Below are 25475 nucleotides of genomic sequence, written 5' to 3' on the forward strand. Positions count from 1 at the left end.
TTTATGTTTTGGCTTTTCCTAAAGTGAACTTGAGTATGGATTTTTTGGCTTGAGATCTTGAAATCAGGCTGGCAACCCGAGTAATTACATGAAGCTGCACCCAGACTGATTAATGTTACCATGATGTAAAATCTTTATCCTACAAATTTATTGGCCTCGGTCTTGTCTCAGACAAAAGACTGGGTTCATAGCAGTAGCTTCAACTCAATAACTGCATGATTACTATTTATTTTTTCTTTGTTAAAATACAGAATGGTTTCATTAAACATATTGCATACTAGGATGCATATTTACATGTGCCCAGCATACATACATAAGCTTGAACTTTCTGAAATTCACTCCTGCATGGTTGTGTCCTTGGAGACTGGCTATAAAGAGGAAGTCAATAATTTTTTGCAATGATTAACTATTAATGCATGTTCTATTGTGAGCACTGATATACACAACCCAATGAGTGGTGGCTACCTTACAATCTTCTTTACATATGCTTATAGTCTCAAACACATGCACTTGCAATACTCTTGGAATTGCTTTTACCATATGTGTGCATGTAACACATAGTTAAAGAAAATATAACTCAGTATCTTAAAAGTCTTGCATGAATCATTTTTTTAAAGTAATCAGCTAATTTATGTACAAAAGATCATCAACCCAGGCAGTTTTAACCAGATCGATGCCAGGTAAGTCCTCCATACAATCAGTACAGTAAGTGCTAAAAGGAAATGGTAATATACTGATCAAGCTTTCACAACTGTATAGTGTTTACACTCTGGTGTTAAAAAGAGGTCAGTGCTACTTATAACCAGGAATGTTCCAGAGATGTGGACATCTTTCTCACACTCAATTTCCTCTTAACTCCCTCTATACCTTTGTACATTTACATTTCTGAGGTGTGGCTCACTTGCATTTTCAAAGCCATAAATTTCTGACCCCATACTCATAATTCACAGGCATCTATTAGGTATACAGAACATTCCATTTTCCCGGGGTCATTTCCTGCATGTAGCAGCTTTACAACATTCACTGGCTTATCATGCCATAAGGTGCTGAGGAAAGCAGAAAATAGCATTCAGTGAAAATAGGAAACCAGTGGTATCTCATTAAGGAGAAACATGTCAGCTAAATGCTTAGACATCAGGCTAAACAAAAATATCCATACACTGTTTCAATGTTTCTTACATGTTTCAATATCCCTTATATTTCAAACAATATTCACAGAATTCAAATATTCATAATTCATAATTATTGTTGTTATTATTCCAACATTCATAGGATAAGATGTACCTCATGTTGAACAAAACCATAATGAGAGAAGTGGGAAAATTTAAACAAATTGTGATGCTCAATTTGCTTTTTACAAGTTGGCAAATGTAGAAGAGTGTTGAAAAGCTAGATCCACCACCATGATGTTTTCACTCCATCTTGAGAAACAGGGCCAGTGTGGCCTCCTGTCCAGTCTGTCCATGAACAAGGATGGACCTGAAGCAAGTGGCTTGTGACTGCTAGGTGATTCTAGAGGAAGTTGTCATCGCTTTGGACATAGGAGAAGCCCATGAAGGCATTGGAGCTGCTGGCAGCAAGGCTGGAGGTGAGCTCTGGTGTGCATCCCACAGAACTGGAAACCACCTCCCTGGTGAACTCTGGATCAATGTTCTGTGTGTCCGCCGGGCCTTTCTGGAGGGTGAAATGTAGGTTACAGACAGGATTTCATTGTCAAACAATCAAAGAGCATGTAGCAATATTACATGTTCACCACGAAAAGGAGCCCTCACTCACCACATTGGGGTTATATGGAGGGGTGATTCTTTTGTGGTACAAGTCATCCCAGTTTATGGAAGAAAAAAAAGGTTGGTTTTTAACCTCCAGCTGTAAAAAAAAAAAAAATAAAATAAAAAAAAATCAACAAATCACTAAGGAGCATAACTAGTTTATTTACCCTGCCTGCATCTATTAATCAATTAAATATTTTTTGAAACAGTTCAATTGTAAAATACAAGTAATCTGCAAAAACATTTCAATCATCAGTTAGGTTATCTCCACTAATAGTTTCACAACACAAATTATCAACTTTCTTAAGTACCGACTTCTCTCAGGTCACTATGATAAATTTAGAGGACCTGGTTTCAAAAAATCTAATGCACAACTTATCGACCCCTCACATTCCCATTTGAGGTTATGGGCTTGTCCTTATCTGGTGGAGAAAGTAAAAGTAGCGTAGTAATTGGGCTTTTCTGGCCCTGAAATATATGGCTTCTGGATTCTGGCCTGCTGGTCATCACAACAGCATAACTGCACTCCATGGGCAAATATACCTTTCCATACAACATTGAATTCTCTTGAACAGTGGATTTTTACAAATCATGCCTGTAATGCTCTGTAATGTCTTTTTAACTTCATTTCATTTTACACAGCATATTTGTCCAGTTTATGTATGTATCCCACTGTGATTTCTCATGTACTAATTATACTCTCTGGTCATATAATTTTATTCTATTGACTTATTTCACTTTTAAATTTGTTGTCTTGTCTTATTTTCTTACCAAATGTAATATAGTTTTTGAACATGGTTGAAAAGGTATAGTATAAATAAATTGTACCATTATTAACAAGTGTACCTCTCAAAAGAGCATGAAACACTTTTTTTCAGGTTCACCATATGGAGTGGGTGCAGCAAATCTGAGACTAAGAAGCATTTCGAAATTCATATAAACCACATACAAAGCAAATGGAGTGACCTGTGTGTGTGTGTGTGTGTGTGTGTGTGTGTGTGTGTGTGTGTGTGCGGCATAACCTGTATGTAATCTGTAGATACTCACAAAGTCAGCAATGGCTCCGAGGCGGCGGTGGGGGTCTTTCTGCAGCAGCCCCCTCAGCAGCTCACAGGCTGCTGGGCTTTTGCCCCCGGGCAGGCTAAGGGGTTTGTGCAGGATACTGTCATACATCTCAGACACATCCCGGCTGTAGAAGGGTGGCTGTTGGGGCACAAGTATGGGATGAGTCATTGCAATAGAGCAGACAAGCTCCTTGCCAAGCCAGGGGGCAGTGGAGTAGTAATGGTGGAGCGAGGCTTCATGACACCCATAATGTGCGGAGCTACCATATGCTGCCGATCAAAGACTTGCATGAACCAAAAATACTTTGTTCTCCATTGTAGAAAACAGGATGAAGCAAAAGACAAGTGAGTTACAGATAATGCATCATAGCTCCACCCATTCTGAAGCCTCACTCTCATATCATTAGTATGGAGGACCCACCACAAGAATGTTTTTGTAGTTGATGGAAAGGTTATAGTTTATATTAAGCAGGCTAACTCTCAGGCGTCCACTTATTCTAATCTTGCACAATAAAATTAAGCAAGCATATAAGATAGAGAAATAAATTTCCTGCCATTGATGCCAGTTCAGTATTCAGGGGTAAGGAACAGCCAGACTTACCAGTCCATACAGCATCTCATAGAGCACGACTCCCAAGCACCACCAGTCTACAGTGCGATCATATGGCTGCTTTTTCAGCACCTCTGGAGCCAAGTACTGTGGGAAGAGGGGAGTCAATACTGACACTGAGATAGACATAGAATGTTGAGCGCTGAAAGATGATGCTTACCTCTGGTGTCCCACAGAAAGTTGAGGTGGTGGATTCTGGCTCTATCCCTTCCTTACATAGCCCGAAGTCAGTCAGCACCACGTGGCCCTGGAGCATAACACCAACCCAACAAGGGAATGCTATCGATCAATCTGTTCTTAATCTTGCAAAAACATATTCACATCCTCCATTCACAGGAGCATGAATTCAACAGCATGTTTAATCCCAGATAAGTTTTTAAGAATATAGATACAAAAATTGTCAAATCACCCAAGAAAGCGTATCAATGGCTGTTCATATTAGTGGATGTAAAGGATAAAATGAAATTATAAAACTAGCAGACACTTACCACTGAATCTAAAAGGATGTTCTCAGGTTTCAGATCTCTGAAATAAATCACATATGGTTCAGAGTGAACATGGGGAGTAGACAGAAGATCTTTAATCTGGATGAATTACATTTTTTCCATATATGTAAACTAATACTCCCAAATATATGTGGGTAACTATCAGAAGTGATGAAAATGTATTGCTGTTGAAAGTATTCTCAATCCTCGATTTCAAGGATTGATGGGAAAAGACAGAGGTATCATTTAGAATACATAAATCATGTTACTGTGATTGTTCTTCTCATTCTGATTATCCTCATCATTTAACATTCTCAAATTAAAAATAGCTGACTAGACAGGAAGGTATTCCTAGGCTATATCAAAAATGAAATCAAAGGTTGGAATACACATTTACACATTTATTTATGACTTATATTCATCAGGAATAACCACAGTAACTAGCTAGCTTGTGGTACTTAGCAATAAACCATAAAAATAGTTATGTATGATGGTCTGTAAGTTAAAGGGCAAAAAAATGTTCACAAGTGAAAATATAGTTGAAATAATTCACTATATATTTGACCTGTAATACAGAGCTAGATTGCTTCTGTTGTCTTTCTCAGAAAAGAAACAAAAAGTCTACAGACAAACACTTACTCAATTTGAAAAATAACTAGCAAGAATGGAGTAATGGAATTACTCTGTGAAGTTTTGTATGCATTTCTGAGTTCAAGGAAGAAAGACACTAAACATGATGAAGGTGACGTGATCATGTGATGTTGGGAGATTTCAATTTCAAATCCAGAGTTATAACCTTACCAACCTGTAAACAATGTTAAGGGAGTGTAGATAACCAATGGCACTGGCGACCTCAGCAGTGTAGAAGCGGGCACGTGGCTCTGGGAAACAGCGCTCCCTTTGCAGGTGGAAGAACAACTGGTGAGAGAGAACAGAATGAGAAAGAGGCCAAAGACTGACGTGACTTTCAAAAGCCTGTTATTTAAATGACTATATATAAAAGTTGGATTATTTGCAAATCCACTGAAAGTAAAAATGACTATGTCACCACTATTGAAAAAGACTGCGTTTCTTTAACTCCAATCAAATCATTCTCACAACACATTCCTTAATTGGTTTCTGAGTTAACCAACCCTTTGTTGGTTAACTCAGATAACAAACCCAAAACAAATCCTGGCAGCAATCCTTTTTTGTAAAATTCAGTTATAGCATCATAACACACTTGGCCTTTTTATTTCACCTTATGCAAATGCAGTATGGCCCAAATTCTTTTTAGTCCAAAGTTAAAGACTTATCTTGGTACACAGGCATTAAATGAGCATATCTGACATTGGCTAATGGCTTTTTCATAAACAGTATGTTGGAAACAATGCAGTCATGCAGTACCCTGCCCAGTTTTCCCACTGGAGAGATGCAAGAGAAGGAAGAGAAGCATTTGAAGATCCCTAACCACCCCCAGTTCAGCCACCACCTTGACCAGTCACCTTGCCACCACCCTAACCTCATGCAGACATTCCAAAACTGGACAAGCAAGGCTATCTCACATGCTGTGCTTGTAAACATTCAGTGATTCACTTGGCTGCATATACTCAAAGGAGTCAGCACTATGCATTACATACAAGTGTAAGGGTACTACAGAGAGAGCAAATGCAGTTAATAGCAGACATGTGGTGTGTTATTTTCTCTGGCCCCACCCCTCCATGCAATACCTCTCCTCCATTGACATAGTCAAGGACAAAGTAGAGCTTCTCTGGGGTCTGGAAAGAGTAGTGGAGCCCCACCAGGAAGGGGTGCTTCAAGCTCTTGAGCAACACATTCCTCTCTGCCATGATATTTTTTTGCTGGAAGACAATGTATAACACAAACAACATGTCACAGGGAGGTGTAAGCATTACTTCAAATGTACTGCACCAAGTATACTGACCAAAAGATTAGACATTAGCTCCAATTTAAAGAGTATAAAAGAAATGTAAAGATGAACAAATCTCCTTTTGTGACCCTGTATTCTACCTGTCCTCATTTAAGAACAAATAGCCACACTTAAAATCCTGTCATCTCACCTCAAATTAAATGACCCTGATGTAGAATAAAGAGTGTTCTTTCTTGTTTCATAATTGGTAAAGAAACCAAAAGGTATAAACATGTTACTAAAATATTACTTATTGGCTATATAGATAGTAGATTTCCTTTTTTACATTTGTAAAAATGTTAAGTATCATGCTCAAAGATACAACCACAGCAGACCCTCCCTTTGTAATTTAACTTGCTACCTCCCAGTGTTGAGAACTATTCCTTTACTGCTATACCAACTATTGCCCTGTCTGGAATATGTCTAATTTGTGTATTATTATTCTACAGATGACAATAGCAGTGATTATGAAGACAGAAGAGATGGAAAATAATCAACAGAAACAGTCTAATTAAGACATGTTGTGTAGTCAGGCCTACAGAGTACAAAGAACATAATGCACTCAATATTAGATTAGATCTTATCTCAGGGGGAGGAATGTCGCTGTAGCAATTGGTTTATTTTTCTCTATGCAGTCTCTAATACTCACACTAGTCTTAAAATAGGTGCTGAAACTGTGCATTTTAGCACTTTATATCTCCTTTACAGTTGATCTCATCTTTAAGGGAAGAAAAATCAATAACATTTGAAAATGACATGAGTTTGGAATAGGAAAAGTAGAAAAAACATGTCAACAAACCTCTTTTTTCTTCAGTATGATCTTTTTCTGCAAAACTTTCACAGCATAGAATGTGCCATCACATTTCCTTTTTGCAAGAAGCACCTGAGAGAGATGGATGACTTTTCATTATGCTATTTTCTTATCATATCTTCATCAGTGATTAAGTGAGTGATTGATGTCAAACATTCAAAAAATAAAAATATAAAACTACTGTACTACTTATTTTATTAACATGAAATGGTTCGCATTCATTGATTTTATCATAATTACTTATACGGAAACATGAAAGTTCTAAAATACTGTCAGTCAATCTATTAGTGGTTGCACAAACAATCCTACCTTCCCAAAGGTTCCTTTTCCAATCACAGCTAGGAAATCAAAATCTGTTGGCCTGGCACTAAAAGGCAAAATGGGACAAATCCACAAAAAATCAAAAAGTAAAAAAATTAAATCTCATTTTGGGTGTGTTTAGTGATCAAAGAAAGTACCACCACAAATGTAAGACTAGTATTACACAAGCATGTCTGCTAAAGGCTCCTTAAATATTCTACCTGATGAAAGAAGACATATTCACAATTTACATTTGTTGTGAGTGCTGGTTGGCTCAGTGATGTCCATTTGTTCATCTCTAAAGAGGCAATGCTATATTACTCACTAGCAGGTCACAGAAAGTGATGATCCGTGCATTTTCCTTTTGCTTAAATTGTGTCGTTTCCACAAGAAGCTTTCAACTTGAATGAAGTTTGCATGTTTGCATTTCAGTAAACATCTTCTGTGTCAAAGGTCAGGCATACGAAGGCCCATAAAAATAGGAAGACATGTCCTTCCTATCCTTCACATGATTGTAATTAGTTTCAATTAACTACTACTGTTTTATACAAAGTCAAGTTAGACATCAGACTACCTTTAATTTGCATTGGATATTGGTTGGAACAATTCTCTTTGTATGGAATTCAGTGCAAAGAAACACCTCAAGGGTAGGCAAGCTTTCACCAGTCCAACAGTGAATTGCAGTTTTTTTTCTATGGACATCCTACTAATGTTGATAACAATAATAATATTGTTGTGATGTTTCCTCTGAGAATGAATGTTCCTTCAATGTTTGCTTTCCTTGCAGGTGGTGCATCACAGAGAATATCTCAACAGAGCCAGGTATTTATTTGTTCTTTCCCTCTTGCCCTTACTACACAGACTGATTCCAGGCTGGGGTGGTAGCGGCCCCCTTTTCCATGAGAAGTGTGTTTGCTGTGTGTGCATGACTGACAACCCCTATCAAAGGGGAATAACAACAACATGAGAGGGTCAGGAAAGGGAGGCTTTTAGAGAAAATTAGGGGCATGTTGCAGATGTGCAAACACTCAACACCATGCACTTCCTACTTCAAAATTTCCACTTTTCAGCAGTTGCTTAGGATACAGAATAAGGTAATTACTCCAAAGCCATCTCTTTTTTCAAAGTTCTAAGCTGCTCATACACAGACAAGCAAAATAATTTCCAACATTTGCCAGTAGATACGAACAAAAATGAGGAAACAATAACATAATTCAGGAGTAGAAATTTCTTCCAAAGGTCTGGTATAAAGGCTTTAGAGAAAAAATAACTCAAGGTCAGTTAAAATTATCTGACCATGCAATATGAATTTATCAAGATGAGCAAACAGCCAGTGTCATTGGTATGTTTATATTTACAACTACTCTTAACCAACCAAAAAAAAGCTGCATCAATACAATCATCATGAAATCCCCCAGGAGTGGAATTCATGATCATCGCATTGGCCAGCCAATGCACAGAAAGTCTGCACTTTCACAGTGTCTTGCTGCGGTCAGCTGACTGTGTGTAATCTGAGCACTCACTGAGGGTTGTCTGAGGGACCAAGGTTGACATCGCTAGAGGAGGACGATCGAAGCTGGAGAGCAAGAAAAGAAAACAATATTACTAAGCAGAACAATCTAAGCAAGACACCATTTCAGTCTCGGTATTTGCTTGTAGTTCTGCCGTTAGAGTTTCAGGGATATCTCCTTTTGATTCACTCAAAACACATATCATATCCTTCACTGGGAACAAGGAACAAATACCACAGAAGCCAACACTGCCTATCACTCAATTCAAGTCCATGCCCAGAAGAGCAGGGTACAAATTCAGATCATAAAATTCCCTGACAAAATAACCATGTATACTCATCACTGTACAATGGGATATCAAAGACCCAAACAGAGAGCTGGTTGGTGCAGACTGAATTTCTCAAATCCTTTCAAAATGCTATAATAAAAAAGAAAGCAATCCAAACCCACTTGATTACAATGATCCATGTTTCTGCTCTGTTCCACGCTCATAAGAGAAAGTGCTTCAGTGCTGTGTTAAACAAAACAAAAACAGTTCTGCATTTTACAATTAGCTGAGCATCCCATAATCAAACCTTCATATGAAAATGCTTGCTACAGGTATATCCTTACAGAGGTACCTGCAAAACTGGATGTGCTGGTTAATTAAGTTCAGAGGCATGGAAAGTACATTTTGAAAACTAAGATTGTCATCTGAAGGACATAAGTTCATATCGTAAAATTTGCAGTGCTTGCACTTGCAAAAAATGTGCATCATTGCAGCCTTACAAAGACTTACCCTTTGCATTATGGTCCCTTTGACTTCAGTAAAAACTCTGTGAAGGTTCCTTTCTTTATGGACTCTACAAGAATAACATCAGTCATCAAATAATTTGAAACAAAAATAATCATGCAAGTGATATAAATGGTACAACCACAAGGTTTACAAATTTACTCACTGTAAACCCATTTTAGTCATGACTTCATTTGACAGGCATTAGCTACACCTGTACAAAGACTTCAGAGAATCTGTCTGCCAGGGTGATAGTGTTTACACCTGCAGATAAGCTTTGTGTTGAGTAAAACAGAGTTAATGTACCAGCACTTAGCAGCAACTATTTCTCACAATCAAAAAAACAACTTTCTACCTCTGCTCTGTTCATATGTATTCACTGTCATTTATTAAGCACAACTACACAATTTCCACTGATTTGTGGTCTTCAAAGTATTCCACAGCAGATAAACCAAATAATACATCTGTGCCCTAAACTTTTATGGCCAGAATAATCGCTTTACATTAGTAAAACCTGAGAACCTTTTGTGGCTTTTGGGGAGATAAGGCATTCCTTGGAACTACCCCGATAGTTTCAGCGTACAAGGTAAGCACAACCTATGTTCCATGACGTCTGTCTAATCTTTTTCAAAAGCGCACTTCTAGATTTATTACCGACTTTTATTAGCTAGAGGCCAACCCACAAAGATTCCGTTAAGCTCTTTCATTTTCACACAACAAATTAACGTAAAACAACTTTTAAACAATGTCGTGCGTTTTGAGGCACTTGATAATAGTAGCCTTGGGTACTTGGTAAAAAGTTGAAAATCGGAAATTATGAAAAGGGACGGATCTAGACTTAACAGCGCTAGACAGCATTGCTAGGTTGATTTTTCCCTAGATACCCGATGTTTTGAGAATTCTTAACAGCAAGCCCCACCTGTTACAAAATATGTTCATGAACCATGACTTTAGCTGAACAGTACAGTCATTGTCTGCCTTTTACACTAACACCTCTTCGATTAGGCTACGTATCAATAAAGAGAAACTAAATTTCTGTCTGGTAAAATAACTTACAAACACAACTCGTACTCACCTTACAGCTGGGAAGCTGGAAAATGGGTGGTCGAAGAATAACAGACCTTTCACGCCTAAGTCAATAACTCGCAAAAGCGCGTAACCTGATGCCCTGCGTCAGTATCCCCTTGCCTGAAGAAACATTCATTCGTTGAATCTGACCAGTAAATAAATAGGCAACTTCCGGATCTTAGGCATTTGACAGCAATCTCCATCACATATTTTTACATTTTAAATAACTAAATACATACTCAACCTATCTGAGAGAATCGACTGTTCGCACATTTGAACCGGTTATAGATTTCCAATCATCTTTGCGTTAACCTGTGTGTCTTGACAACCTTGAGTGTTCTCTCTCGTGTTGTGTCTTGTAGTCTACATGCACACCGCTTGATTGACATTGACTAAAGCGACCAACAGAAGAACAAGCACCCGCACAGCTTTGTTTTCGAGAACCTACAGGTGTTACGCGAACACTAAGGAATTTAAGCGCGACAGCAACTGTGGTGGGAAAACAAATCAGTATTTATTGATGCCTTGGCGCCCAGCAGACGACTTCAGCCACTATTGATGGTTATCTGTTTCAATAGATCATTTATCTTCTCACTAGTCATTGGCGAAGCTTACACGCAGGGTGGTAGTATATCAAAAATTGCGCCACTTTCACCATGCTAAGTGAACAAATATTTATGCAATTAAGGGTACTTCACCTCTAGTTCAGAAAATATGCCAGTCAGAGCAATTTATGCATTGTAAAAAACGAGCTTAGTTTAGTCATTGCAAATGGCCTGGACTTTTGGCTACACGTCAAAGTCTAAACACCGACTTGCTCAGACTGTAACTATTCTTCTAAATGCATGCTCGAGAAAGGTTGCACGAAACACATCATATGCGCTCACCTGTTTTGATTATCTGATCAATACACGCAGAATGCTGTTTTCCAACTCGCACTGAAACGAGATCCAGTTATGTTATTAATACAGTTACAGTCCCATCACATGTTATTGTTCCGCATCATTAATACTAAGTTCTTTGCAAAGGTCAGACCTTTCTGAAAGCGTTGCTGCTGTTTTATGAGCGAGTCAATCATTTACAGTGGGAGGTCAGCAATGTGAGCCGCGACAAACTGCTTTAATAAAACCCAGTACATGCGCAGTTCATCTTAGTCACAGTATGTGGTTATTTGTCATTTTGGGCAATTTGTCATTTTGCACAAATGAAGCTAGACATTAGGGTCTGCAAAGGAAACGTCTTGATCATTCAATACAGCCAACCTTTCTAAGCCAAGTTACTGAATTGTGCCGTTATTATAGATGTACTTTAGTATTCCACTGTTGTATTTTAAAGTAGTCATATAAAAGTGGGATAATTGTTTTATTTCCTACTTAAATATGTAACCTGCCTCTGATATTATACTGAAGATATATTATATTTCAGCCGTAGTTAGGCTTATCAACACTAGCAGGCAAAGTATGAAACCACAGAGTCTGGGCAGCCCTACCTAGTAGTACTAGAATGTTTCACTAACATTTCTGTAGTCATTGTCACTGTAACCACTTAAACTGTAAAGAAGAACATTCAGATAATTCCATAAAACAAGGACCATGTCCTACACTCACAATAGACAGTAAACCGCAGTCAGTGGTCCTCCATTCAGACAAATCAGCTTGAAGAGACACTGATTATAACTGACAACAGTCAACCCCAAAAAGTGAACTATGTAGTTTAATTTTCAGTCTTACTATGACTGCTAAATAATCCCTTGATGTTGATGTTAAATGATTCAACTCAGAGATGGTAAAACTTTTATCGGAGAGTCTGACAGATATATTGACCAACTTAATTTAGCACATTTCCACTCTTCAGGCTCATCAACAGAGGATGCACAAATATCAAGTCCTTAAAAAGTATTAATCTTGATCTCTGAATAATGTCAGCTAAGTTTCTTTTTTAAAGTGTATATTTATCACATTGTATCTGAATGTACTTAGTTATGGTATTTATAGTTCTAACAACATTAAAAAGGACAAATGGCATGAACCATTCAACCCATAGGCTCATCATTTTTCCTTTAGCATATGGAGTAATTTGCTTTGACTGTGAATTCTGGTAAAAAAAAAATGCATTAAGATTAGTTTGAAACAGGAGCCTTGCTGAAAACTGTATTGGTCTAATAGCTCCATCTGATGTCCAGAGGAAGGTATGGCAGGAAATCTGTGGCACCAGTTGCATGTTGGGTCATATTCAAATGTGCTCTCCATAACAACACTGCTTTTTAGAATGAAATTGAAATAGGTCTTTTAAAAACTATTTTCTAATAACAGATCTAAAAATAATTCATTACAATGCATTTATAGTGTATTTAGTACATGATGCACCATGTTAGAGATTCTGTGTGAAAAGTACTCCTTCTTGTGCTCATACATAAGTTCAAGAGACAGAGTGAGGTAGCACTGACCTTTCACTCCACAAGATATTGAGCCCACACCCATGCCTTCTCGTTTACAGTACCCTCCTCCGTTACACTTTTACATAAGACTGCTTACTCTAGTGGCAATGCTCCATTGTCTTCATTGTATAGGCATTATTAATAATTACTTGCTTGGTGATGACTGGAAATTGTGAACATGATGCACATATTCAGCTGTATAAATGGATAACATTGTAACTGATGTAAGTTGCTCTGGGTAAGAGTGTCTGCTAAATGCCAATAATGAAGACTGACTGAACAAACCTGACATATTTACTTCTTACTTCTAACGTATGTGCGGGTTACTCTTAAAGAAGTAAACTTGTATATGTCCCTCAAGATGCTTCATATCCCTAACATGGTTCACATCATGAAATATCCTGTCCAGTTTGGATTTCTAACAAAAATGTTGGATAAATAAATGTACAAACACATCAAAAATAAGTGTGTTTGAATCTGAATGTGAACTGAAATGTATTAACTAGACATTTTATTGTTCGCATAATGCTGTGTTCTTCTGTGTGGCAATTCATTAGAGAATGTGCCAAGCCAGATTTTGAATGTGAGTCATTTTTTGTATAGACTGTACCTTTCAGTGCATATTTGTAATATTCACTTACATCAGAATCACACAGATTCTCTCCTGGCCCACCTGTGAGTGACATGACTGGGAGTAGCTGTGTCACAGTGAATGGCATATATCTCTGATTACTCCAGTGCATGGACACACTGCCATTTTGAGTTTTTGGTCTTGTGCTTTAGCCACTATTGATTAACTCCAAAATGGCCTTTTCAGAGAAACCATTCTGCCAGTTAACTGCTAAATTTGGTACACACTAACTTTACTGTAGCCTCTTGTATCACTTGTATCAGACACATTCAAGAAACATTGAAAGTTGTCACCATGGATTAAATAAACTGTAACCTTCTGTAAAACTATTTTCACACTTTCCCCCATTCTCCTGTTATACAGGGGTGTGTTGCATGAATATATACAGTTCATGTCCTATCTTGTGGCTGTCATGGATATTTTATTAGTTCAATTTTTGCTGAAGCAGCAGATATCTCCTTGAGATATGAAAGTTGTGGTGTTCTGAATCAGTCAACGTTCTTTTCTGTTTATGGCACCATAGTAAGATTACAATGCTCTCTATATTTAATCATACCTCTGATTTAAAGAACCAACATGACTTAACAGAAAATATGTACACATTGGATTTTTATTTTTCAGTTTAAAAAAGTAAAAATGTTAGTGTTAACCTTAATAGTAATACACAGAGCAAAATAATATAGTTCACAAAACCGACTTAGTCCAGAAGCACAAAGGTCACATTACTTCACAACCTTGCAGTTAGTATTTTGTAAATCCACTTCTGGCATGGGTAACACTGTCTATTTCTGAGTAGGATTGACGACAAATATCATGGCAGAATTGCTCTAGGTCCTTCAAATCTTTTTTTTTTTTTTGTTTGTGAAATGCTTTGTTGAATTCAAGCCATAAATGTTTGATTGGTTTGAGGTGTGAGATTGAGATAACATGAAAACATTTGTGCTTAGCTAACCATTTTTTCATAAATTTGGACATATACTTTGAATTATTGTCATGCTAGAATGTCCTGCAGATTGCATTGTACATTTGATGTCCATTTTCAGACACGTTTAAACTTCTGATCAGATTTTTTGACCAAAATGTACTTGTACATGTTGAGTTCTGAACTCCCTCTTCTCGTAAGTGGCTCCAACACCTACAGATGCCAAACAACCACAAAATGTAATAACCTCCCATTTACCTTTCTCAATGTGATCCACATATTTTTGCCAAAAAAGCTTAAAAGGGTGTCCAAAATCTCAATTTATTTACACCTGACCTTAAGACATGTTTCCAATTGACACTCAATTGTAGTTTGACAGACATTACTTTTTATGGTTGACTTCTTCCTTGTAACCTGGCCTTGAATGCAACATTCATACAAACATTGGTTATTTTTGACACTTTGCAACCCGAAGAGTTTGTTTAACCTGCCAATTTGTTTCGATCTACTGTTGCTGATCACATGCTGATCAACCTCGTTTCTTTTGGATGCCTCTATATAGTGGGAAGTTCTATGAAGGCTTCAAATCTTCCAATAAGCAGAATTAGTTTAAATTGTTGATGTATACAATAGAACATGTGAATGTGGATAAAGTAAACTCTGAACAATCTGAATTCTCTCAGAAGTATCATTACCACTGATGTATCCAGTGTTCACTACCCTAGCATGCATTTTTGGTTCTTGTTTAGTCAAGGGTATGAATAAATATGGAAGGCACTGCAACCAATCATTGCAATATCCTAAGAAATTTCTCCATGTGAGCCTTCCAAAAGACCACTACATGGCCCATGTTACACCATCAGCAGGTTTCCCCAAATACTCCTCTAATGCTTTCCAGTTACTTTACAGCCAGATTCATAAAGAAAGCATGGTCAGGAAACCAGTGTGTTTCACACAATGCCTTTCTATGCATGCATAACATAATATTGATTTAATTGTGCGTTAATACAATGCACAATTCATTCATTACACAAAAGCTCTTTGGGACTTTCTCAAGCCATCCATTTGCTTGTTTAACAGAAATAGTTGATTGAAGTGCAATACTCATGCAAAGTTTCAATGTGCAGAAGCAATGTGGACCATTTGGACAGATGAAAATGTGTTCAAAATCAGCAATGCAAAATTACCACTTCATGAAGTTAAATGCCAGCATGACGCAATGATTTAAAGTCAATCAGACATTACAACCACCTCTTAACCAAGTATGTTTATTAAACTCAAAAAAAAACCATTACAAATTAAAGCAAAAGGAGGACATTTACTTTAAAATCTAATTATCACTCACTGTGTCCCGCCTGGCAAAAGGAATAATCTACAAATTTCTCATGATAGTACAATGAAAAGTTGACATGCTTTTCCATGGTTTTACACTTTGGCAATAAAGTGATTCCACATACACAGGAGCAAGCCCCAATAACAACTGACTACAACTCAATGCTGGCCTACATTTTTTTTTTTTTTTAAACACACGCTGCCTTCGGGCAATCAAAAAGAGCGCCACCAGCTTGAGATGTCAGATCTAACAGGATTAAAAAAAAAATTCCTACTGTACACAAAACAATTATGGTTCTTTTCAAAAAAAGGCATCTGCAACAGACACCAGCAACCACAGGAATCTTATTTCATGATGCACTTTATCTGAAAAAAGCAAAACCGAAATAAAGATTTGAGCAATTTTAATATGGTTCCAAAGGGCAAATACTAGATATTACCACATTAAAACCAACACATGTTTAGATTGAAGCCTACATATTTAGCCAACATGTATTGGTGTACTTGGATGAGGTTTTCAACAATGAAGGTGGACCCTGTGCTATAAAATGCCTTACTGTGGGGGCCTGTGAAACCCCGCATCACTACTGGTGTCACCAAAGAAAGGAACCCAAGAGCTATCAGCCAGGGTATAACCCACAGTAAACTAAGGAAAACAGAAAAGCCAACCAGCAAGCCAGGCATCATCAATATGAAAATGTAAGGAATCTCAGAAAATATACAAAAATCGAATCCATAGTTCCTTGTGTATGAGCAATTTTCAGCAACCCACAGACCAACATAGCCTGGTCTTCTCATGCAAAGTTCATAACATTTAAGATGTTCCAATATTCATTAGAAAGCACAGCTTCAGTACCAAGTGCTTTGAGCAACGACTAAATTAAGACTGACCAAATCTTGACACACAGGAGCTGCAATTGGTCAGAACCTGATTTCAAACCACTTCTTATCGAACGGAATTACCCTGCAAGACAGGGTGAGTAGCATGGACGCCTAATCCCGGGAAGCTGATCTGGAGCGGGAGCGGGATTTAGAGCGAGATTTTGAGCGTGATGCAGAGCGGGAGGGAGAGCGTTTGGCTGGGGACTTTGAATGACGACCATCATCCTGGGGTGAGGGAGACCGGGAAGCAGACTTGGCACGCTCGCCCTTCCCGTTCTCCATAGGGGAGGGGGAGCGACTGTGGGACTTCTTGCTGGCAGACTTCTCCTTAGAGCGGCTGCGGGAGTCACGATCTGACTTGGCTTTCGAGCGACTCTTGGAGCGGGACTTGCGGGTGGCCGAGCGCGACCGGGACTTGCGGCTGGCAGAGCGGCTGCGAGACTTCCGCGTGCGGGATCGGGAACGGGACTTCCGCGTGCGCGAACGAGAGCGGGACTTGCGAGTCGGAGACTTGGAGTGGGACCTCCGTCCAGATCTGGAACGGGACTTGCGTCCAGACCTGGAGCGTCGCTTACTACGAGAACGGGACCTGTGGAGACAATGTTACATCAGTCACAACACCATTCTCCATTCTCTCAATACCACTGAGGGTGCAACTGAATTTATGGCCCATGAGAAACGGGGCACAGTGCTATCAGAACATAACATCTTACCGCGAGCGGGACCTGGAGTTGCTGCGGGAACGACTGCTCCTGCTTCTCCTGCGGCTCCTGCTGCGAGAGCGTCGTCTGCTACGAGACCTGCGGCAGATGACTCAAATGAGCACAACACTCAACACAACCAACCCACTCACTACACATAACTGTAATGATACCTAGAGCATCGCTTTGAAAGTATGCATCCACCCAACATGTACAAAATCCCACCTATTACAAACCAACCCCTACAAAAAAAAAAAAAGTGATCACATTTACCAGGGCCATTTTTTACGAGTGAAATGTGACAATCGTACTGATTAACAGCTGAAAATGCGGTTGGCTGTCAGAGCTCACCTGGATCGGCTGCCGGAGTAAGAGCGGCGGCGACGTGGCTTGTCTTCCACAAGGCGAATCTTCCTGCCATTGATGTCCGCACCGTCCAGTTCATCCAGGGCTCTCCTCATGTCAGAGTAGGAACGGAACTCGATGACACCCTCGTTGGTACGTTCCTTGTGGGCGTCAGCATACGTCACTTCCCCAGCTTGGCGCATGAAGTCCTGCAAAGGAACACAGTACCCCATGAAATAAAGCAGCAACACCCAGCCATTACAACACAGCTGTCAGGACAAGTCATAAGAGTACATCTGAATTACACAATGCACAAAGCCAAAAATGTGAGCATACTTCCCTGCAGACTTAATACAAGTGAGTGAAGCCAACAGCTGAGCAAAGGTTCCATTAATCAGCATCATCACTGCTTAAACTGATGTCAGCATACGTTTGTGAAGTAGTCATTTGTCCTGACATTGGCACATGTAAGGGTTAGCAGCGACAGCCCACACCATCACCTGTTACTCACCTTGAGGTCCTGCCAGCTACAGCGACTGGACAGGTTCTCCACAATGAGACGGTATTCTGTGCGGACGGGTGGCCCGTACTTGTCCCTTCCTGTACGGCTTCTGCTGCTGTAACCACTACTACCTTTAAACAACATGAGAGGGGACAAGTCAGCACAGCAAAATGATATTCTCTGCAAGTGAGGGGGGCTACGAATAGGAGGCTGAAAAATACAAGGAGGCACTACTAGGATTGGGCAAGTCGTTACTTTTGGCTCTGGTCCGTGGTCCTTGTGGACTCATTTCGCCAGGATGTATGAGTTCTAGGCCACTTTTCCCTCAAAAATAAATTCTGAGGAGCAATATGTCTGGAAGCCTTGGCAGAAGTTTTAAAGACTATCTCCAGTAAATTCCCAGCTGTGCACTCTACGGTAACAGCAGGATTCTCTGGGAAATGGTTGCATTCCTGTTCTTTGCTCACAAGCCAAAGGGCAGCAATGCTCGTTTCTCAGTTTGAGATTAGCACAATTGTGTAACCGAGCCTGATAATTCACCAAGTTATGACTGATTTACACTTTAGCCAGTTAAGTGGTGAGCATTACACTATCTTCTAAAACCTTGAACGCAGAGTGCATTTCTAAGAGAACACAAAACAGGTAAGCATTTTCCACACAGTTGTCAAGAGGATGTCAAAAAGGCATCTAAAAAAAAAAAGAAAAAGAAAAGAAAGACTACCAACACGGCATTTGCTTAAAAGCTTTACCACTGCCTTGTCTAATTACAGCAAGAGACACTAAGCAACTGAAGCCCACTGCTCTTTTACACAGCAGATTAGATGGTGGCTTTAACCTCTCCATTATTTCTTTTTAACATAAAAACCAATGGGATTCCTCACCATCACCCTGGTCTATTCGCAAAAGGTTGCTGTCATCATGGCTTCCGGTTAGGTCAGCCAAAGGGTCAAAGGGCAAAGGTCACACACACATTGTAAGGTGAAAGCCAAGGCCAAACGGGACAGGCAGTCATCTTAGCCTCAATGGACTCGGACTCAGCCTCAGCCCGCACTGGACTCTTTCAAATTGAAACATCAAGGACTTCGTTAATGTTGAATTCAAATGGTATATTACACAATGCATCTTCACAAGTCATACCCTTTGTGATTTACACGACAGCTGTGCTCATTTCATAATATCTCAAAACAAGGCAATGGCTAGGAAACAAACGAAATGCTGGAGAGAACATCAACAACCATACTGTAAGTCAATGTACAATACAAATGGGCACCAAAGGTGAAGTCAACACAGCTGCCATGTAAATTCACATCCTAATATTTACCCATCCCCCACCCACCCACATTTTAATATGATCCAATCTTGGTCCACATGGGCAGCCAACACAGCTGCCCTTCATAACCATGCAGGACACCAGCGTGATTTATGATTGGAAGTGGGAGAAGGCTTGGCGAACTCTTCCCCACCTTCCAAACTCCTGTAAAAAGAACCTCCTAGACATGACCTATGCCACTTGACCAGAACATGCCAGTCCACAAAAAAGTAAGATAAAAAGCAAGACTTCTGATACACAATTTCCAGGTATGGTTTACAGAGCCATTCATCGAACCTTACCATTTTACTAATTTACACTTATTGTAAAGTGCTCAATAAAAAATATCATGTCGTTGATTGAAATTCTGTCCACTTCCACTTACATAATTAATGCAGCTGTGGAATTACTAAGTTTCAGCATAACTGAATTTACCGCATTATTGAATACCAAACTAACGTTGGGCAAAACATTAAGTGTTGCAGCCCAGCTGCAATTTTCCAAATCCGTACTGACAGACTTAAGAGTCCATTTGGAATGGCTGTACACCCAGAGTAGCTGAATACACAAGTGTGAATGAGCAGCATCTCTAAACCTGCAGAGTGTAATGAGGGAGGAAAACCCTTCGCGTTACTCTATTTCGAAGTAAACTGCACTTACTGCGCCCACCACCCCCATAACCCCCACCGTATCCATCTCGGTCCCTCCGTGGTCCTCTGGCATGCTCCACGATGACACGCTCTCCGCATAGCTCCTTCCCGTTCAGCTCATACACAGCGTCGTCTGCATCGCGCGTGTCCTCGAACTCAACGAATCCATATCTGTAAAGGCAACACAAGTAGTCAAACGAATGTAAACTACAAAAAGGTCAGAACTCAACACGCCCTGTACAACCTACAAATGTACATGACCACATCTGTTAACCGAAACCCTGAAACATTCAGTAAACCCCCTCCTTCCATTTTAGAGTGGAATTTCTAACGTGGTAGATGGACCTGCCTTAAAGTTTGCCGATACAGGCCTAATGCATACAGATTGTACCTGTGAGCGAGCGTGCGTCGACGGTGGGCTACCTAGCTTATTTCAATGTTTAGCCAGGAAACGCCACATGGCGCTACCAAGTAAATGCAAACTAGCACAATGGCCACATCAGTTTTGCAATATGGTTGTTTAATACTAGCTAACTGGCTACGCAGTTAAATGTCTATATATACCTGACGCATCATTACCTAATTAACAAGTATCACGCCATATGCGACAAAGATCTATATGCGACAAGTATACTGTAGCAAGCCTACGGTAGTGACCCAATACCATGCGCTCGAATGCTCTGCGAATTCCGAGAATTACATGCACTCATGTTCTGCAACAGTAGCTTGCAATGTTTTGTCTGTTTAGTCCATTCCAAAACAGAACAAAATTGTGTATATTGTGAACACGTTTCTGCTAGGTAGGTAGTCGACATGACTACTCTAAGGTCTGATCCGATTACAAAGCGCGCTCATCCAACAACTGTCCATCGATACTCTGTACGAAACGCAAGCACAGGTATTTATACTCACGTATTGCTTGTACCGTATTTAAATTTAGGCGACCACATGCATTTTGGCGCAGTTACAATGCACAATGCAAGCGTTCCGTCCCCGCATATTTCACGCTTGCAGTTCCTGCTTGTTTTTCCAACGGCGGCCATTTTGTCCACGCGGCAATGTGACTAGCCTGATGGCTTCGATGTAGTTTATGAAAACATTTGCAGCTAAAGCACCATCGCATAGTAGCGTGGAAAGGTATCCGTTGCAGAGAAATGTGGCCAGAAACTGATTTTTTGAAACATCCAGCTATGATTTCTCTTAAAATCTTTAGGTATGCTAGATAGTTTGTTCCCCTGCTTCACCCTGCCCCCACCGGCCTTACCCATTTTTCAGGTCGATTTCTAAAAGCTTTCCATAACCGCTGAAAAACCTCTGGATGTCCTTCTCGCGGACATGGTAACTCAGCCTGCCGATGTACACACGGGGCATTTTGTCGATTTTCTCCTCCTGCTTCGGTCACAGTGTTCCTGGTGCGAGAAGACGGGCCTACACAAACCACCCCTGCTCTCACATGAAGGAACTGCAAAATGACGGTATATTGCATTTATACCAGCAGCAACGTCACGTTGCGTAGTGAGTGCCTTCCCGCCCGCCCCCTGCTTAAGCGAATGCGTTTAACCAGTCCCCCTCTCGATGATTATTGCTGTTAAGTGAGTAGAGATGCGCGAATAATCCCTTTCGAACGAATCTTCTGTTACTAAATCATAGTAAAATGACTATCCGATTTTCCTCCTACGTATTCGCTTTCATAACCTTTCACAGGTTCAAGTTATGTGGCTAGGACAGAGACAGCTAACAATCGCAATCAGGTTGTTACACATAATCATTGAGTAAACGTTTATGTACATCTCATTTCACTATCCTTTGCTTGTTAGATCTTTGACTCAGTACAAGTAAACGTGCCATGCTTTCTTGCTGGCACAGCTTATCAAATACACTGTAACCTGTCTGATGTCCCTTCTGCCACTGATAGCGCATATGTGATATTAAACAAAGAAAACTAATTAAATTGCCTTCCGTATGTTACATTTCAACATTTTCAATAATCACAGATTGTGTTAGAGCACTGCCATTGATTTCTACACAACAAAGTAATAGTATGTAAAGATCTGTACCGCGTTTAAGTTAGCATTTCATAATGTTGGAAGTTAAAGGACCAAACAAAAGAAGTGTGCTAACTTTACTATTACCTGCAAAAGGATTTAAGAAACAGACTGCCCATGAAAACAATATTCCTTGTGCTTGTGGTACTGAAATAAATAAATAAATAAATCAGTGCCCAGAAGGAAAAAAAACATACAAATAACTAGCCAATAAATTTTAAGATTTGTGTCTGGTTAAAATAGGCTCTCAACTTTTTTAAAAATACAACTTAAACACACATGTATATGTATATTCAACACTCCTAACTCCTCTGGGGGGCAGGGGGGCAATTGGAGGTTGAAGCTCTCTGAGCTGAGTGCAAAACACACTTATCTTGAGTTGAGTTTGACAAACTTTTCCCAGATTGACTCTTGACATACAGGACATCTGATGGAAAACAGGCAGTGATACAACCAGTGGAAGCAAGCTAGTAATGAAACCAACAGCATGTCATTAGCTGGTGGTAGTTTACACAGCTGATCATATCTGAGATATCCTGACAATCCTCAAAACTAAGAGTGAACTGTAGCTGACATACACTGAGTTTAGTGGATGTGCACAGAGAACAGTTATGACTGGTTGGCTAATAACTGTTAGTTTAGGTAATGATTTCCTTTCACAGAACCATCCCACCAATTTTGATTAGATGTACAACAAAGTATGGTATCAACCTAAAGGGCAAAACACCATACAGTACCATTTTCAGGGCAAACTTAAACCTAGAAACCCTAGGCTTGCCTTGATATGGTGTAGGGGAAAACACACTGTATTGCAGGGGTCTTGGACAGTAGGGGCAAGTGTAAGGGCAAGTAAGGTTCTTGAAATAGATGCTAGTTGGAGGCACCCAGTACAGAGATGTGAGGATGAGATTAACATTGTGGTATAACGATTTAGAGAGGCAGAATAGCATTGGCAAGGAGGCCAGTAATGTGAAAGCTGGAGTAATCCAGCTCAAAACCCCTGAGGGCCCGAGACATAACTTGGGTGGAGTAATTTGTGAAGGACCTGCATATCAAAAGGCAAAAAAGAAATTTAGATTTGCATTACAGTGGTATGAAAACCCATGCAAATCTTGAGGGCATGGAGAGGGTGAGAGAGATATAGTTCTGATGTAGAGAATAGCAAGGACAGTACCTTGTGGTATTGAGAGTAAAAAAAACAGCTAAGGACTGGCTATGTCTATGCTCTGAATGAAAATTCTGGTGTTAAAAGCAGTTGTCCAGAAATGTCTAGTGCACGGATTCTCAATCCTGGTCCTGGGGCCCCCTGCTCTGCATGTTTCCCTGCTCTACCTACCTGACTGAACTCATCAGTGGCACTTTTGATTAGCTGAGCACACCTGATTTAATCAAGAGCATGTTAGTCATTTCATATCAGGTGTGTCTGGAGCATAGATAGATAGAAGATATGCAGCACAGAGGGGCTCCAGGAGCAGGATTGAGAAACACTGGTCTAGTGGACAGAGGGTAGATGGCATCGAGTCATGAAAGTACATATTGACTGCTTGCAACTAGAGGTATGAACTGCACTAATCTGGCAAGGTTCCAAGACACCTCTAGTGGTGGTCTGCAGGTAAATGGTTGGCTGTCTTCAGCAAAAGTCATAGAAAGTTCCATGTCAGGTCCTCACAATCAGCAAACGAATAGCTCCTGCCCATCTTACTGGTATGTATTATTATCAGTTATTCACATCATTAAGAACTGCTTTATTAATCGCATGATCTGATGTACATGTGCCATAGTCAAACAGAGACAATTCTCCTCATAAAACTTTGAGACCTTTAAAAGTGCAAACCTTTACAAATGGTCAACAATTGCATGATGATCCAACCTATTGTAAAGCTGAGGGGCCATTACCATGTACAATGACCCATTATCTGACCTATCAATGTGAGACTGCTCCCAAACCAAAGTGTACCACTGAAAATGTGTTCACAATTGCAAGAACATCTACTCTAGCTGTCTTCCAATCACCACGTTGTGGACTCACAGAGATGAAGTTGTGTAGCAGTAATGGAGGTTAGCGTGGAAAATACCATTTACTATGGAGCGCACCATTCCAGTCTCAGTCTACATCCCCTCCCTGTAGAGATAAAAGATTGTGAAAGCAATTTTTTGTAGGTTCCCAATGATCTGAAGCAGCAAGACAGGCTTTGTTTCAGGAAATGGTGGGGAGGGGGTTAGGGGTGTATAGACAGAGAGAGAAAGTGGGGGGTAGGCCAGATGCCAACCCTACAGCAGGAAGTAAAACAAGCAGAGAATAGAAACTGGGGGCAGGGTGACAGACAAAACAACGATCTGAGAAGTCAAGACAGGTGACAGAGATGAATTTAGGGGAGAGCTTAAAGCTCATCTCCATTATCCATATTTCCCCACAGTTAGATGGTGGTCACAGTAAAAGCATTTCCAATGGTGTAGGTGAGGTAGGGTTAAAAGCAGGTCACTTTTTACCTTTGGCCACCTAGTATTACTATTATTATGCCAGAAAAATATTGCCTTTATGAAACTGACAAAAGACCGTGTATAAATTGAGAAGTTTGAAATGTTTTAAAGTAAACATTACGCAGCCAGGCACTGTATAGCCAGATGGAGCATCCTTTACTGTGTGGGAGAGAAGAAAGAGCTTTCATTTTCAGTTTATTCATACTGGGATCTTCTCTGCATCCTTACTTGTTGACTGAAACGATGCACAGACTGACAAAGACAGGCCACAGATAAAACAACAAAGTTTGGACTGAGGGCAGTAAATTAAAATGTTAAAATCAAAATGTCCAGCTAATGTTGAGTGTTATGCAGCACTGTAATACTCTCTACAAGAAACACTGTATGATTAGTATGATCTAATATTAACATCCTGGTGTCTCATGAGCACATGGGTTGGTTTTCATAACTCGCAATGGCATTTTCTCAGTGCAAACAAAAAAAAAAGAACTCATGCTGGTGTGTAGAGAAGCTGGTCGTCACTTCTCCCATAAATGAGCCAACAAGAGCGAAGGTTAAAGGAACCAATAATTTATTTTAAAACTCAACAAACAAAATAAAGGAAACCAGCCTACAACAAACACCAGCAGGGACAAAAAGAACCTCCTTCCTGCTCTGCAGCCACACCTGTATTTCATCTACCTTCAGTCAGTAAGGTGTGGCTTGTTAGCCAATAGGCTGGTCCTCATACAAATTAACACAGGTGAACACAATTAACACTTGATTGACAATTAACATTTAGGCTGCATCTGAATACTCAGTATGGACTAACTTCGGTTAAGAACGTACTACCCGACCGTTACTGTAGTACGTACTACTGCGTATGCAAGCGAGTAGTAAGGACACAATTCGGACCTACTCCGCTGCCATCTTACCTGTCCTTTGACCCGGATGTTTAAA

General features: G+C 39.9%; 2 protein-coding genes across 5 annotated transcripts; both read right to left on the reverse strand.

Annotated features, from left to right (window-relative positions):
• Positions 1-160: 160 nt before the first annotated feature.
• Positions 161-11325, reverse strand: sgk2a (serum/glucocorticoid regulated kinase 2a). Of its 3 annotated transcripts, none has more exons than XM_036531736.1 (14): positions 11187-11325; positions 9238-9301; positions 8910-8970; positions 8472-8524; positions 6958-7015; positions 6637-6720; positions 5638-5769; positions 4734-4846; positions 3932-3968; positions 3604-3690; positions 3435-3530; positions 2817-2972; positions 1777-1866; positions 161-1674 (listed from the first exon to the last, which is right to left on the reverse strand). In XM_036531736.1, exons 3-14 carry the CDS (start codon positions 8949-8951, stop codon positions 1513-1515), a joined length of 1110 nt encoding a protein of 369 aa, XP_036387629.1. In that variant the 5' UTR covers positions 8952-8970; positions 9238-9301; positions 11187-11325; the 3' UTR covers positions 161-1512. The 3 variants fall into 3 exon arrangements, with proteins under 3 accessions (XP_036387629.1, XP_036387628.1, XP_036387627.1); XM_036531735.1 differs by lacking the exon at positions 11187-11325 and adding an exon at positions 9398-9467; XM_036531734.1 differs by lacking the exons at positions 8910-8970; positions 11187-11325 and adding an exon at positions 9398-9467.
• Positions 11326-15568: 4243 nt separating this feature from the next.
• Positions 15569-21467, reverse strand: srsf6b (serine and arginine rich splicing factor 6b). 2 transcript variants are annotated; one of them, XM_036531327.1, is made up of 6 exons: positions 21275-21467; positions 20048-20181; positions 18061-18182; positions 17556-17758; positions 17217-17303; positions 15569-17092 (listed from the first exon to the last, which is right to left on the reverse strand). In XM_036531327.1, the coding sequence occupies exons 1-6, from the start codon at positions 21379-21381 to the stop codon at positions 16615-16617; spliced, it is 1131 nt and encodes a 376-aa protein (XP_036387220.1). In that variant the 5' UTR covers positions 21382-21467; the 3' UTR covers positions 15569-16614. The 2 variants fall into 2 exon arrangements, with proteins under 2 accessions (XP_036387220.1, XP_036387219.1); XM_036531326.1 differs by having other exon boundaries at positions 20021-20181.
• Between the last annotated feature and the right edge of the window lie 4008 nt (positions 21468-25475).

Source organism: Megalops cyprinoides, chromosome 6 (assembly GCF_013368585.1).
Source record: "Megalops cyprinoides isolate fMegCyp1 chromosome 6, fMegCyp1.pri, whole genome shotgun sequence".
NCBI lineage: Eukaryota > Metazoa > Chordata > Actinopteri > Elopiformes > Megalopidae > Megalops > Megalops cyprinoides.

Coding starts and splice junctions, on each gene's coding strand:
- sgk2a (XM_036531734.1), bottom strand. CDS start 9,417: ATGACTAAAATGGGTTTACA. Junction 4,847..5,637: donor ACTATGTCAATGGAGGAGAG/GTATTGCATGGA, acceptor CTCTCTCACCAG/TTGTTCTTCCACCTGCAAAG. Junction 3,531..3,603: donor CTTTCTGTGGGACACCAGAG/GTAAGCATCATC, acceptor CTCTTCCCACAG/TACTTGGCTCCAGAGGTGCT.
- srsf6b (XM_036531326.1), bottom strand. CDS start 21,381: ATGCCCCGTGTGTACATCGGCAGGCTGAGTTACCATGTCCGCGAGAAG. Junction 17,759..18,060: donor GTAGCTGGCAGGACCTCAAG/GTGAGTAACAGG, acceptor GTTCCTTTGCAG/GACTTCATGCGCCAAGCTGG. Junction 17,304..17,555: donor TACTCCGGCAGCCGATCCAG/GTGAGCTCTGAC, acceptor CATCTGCCGCAG/GTCTCGTAGCAGACGACGCT.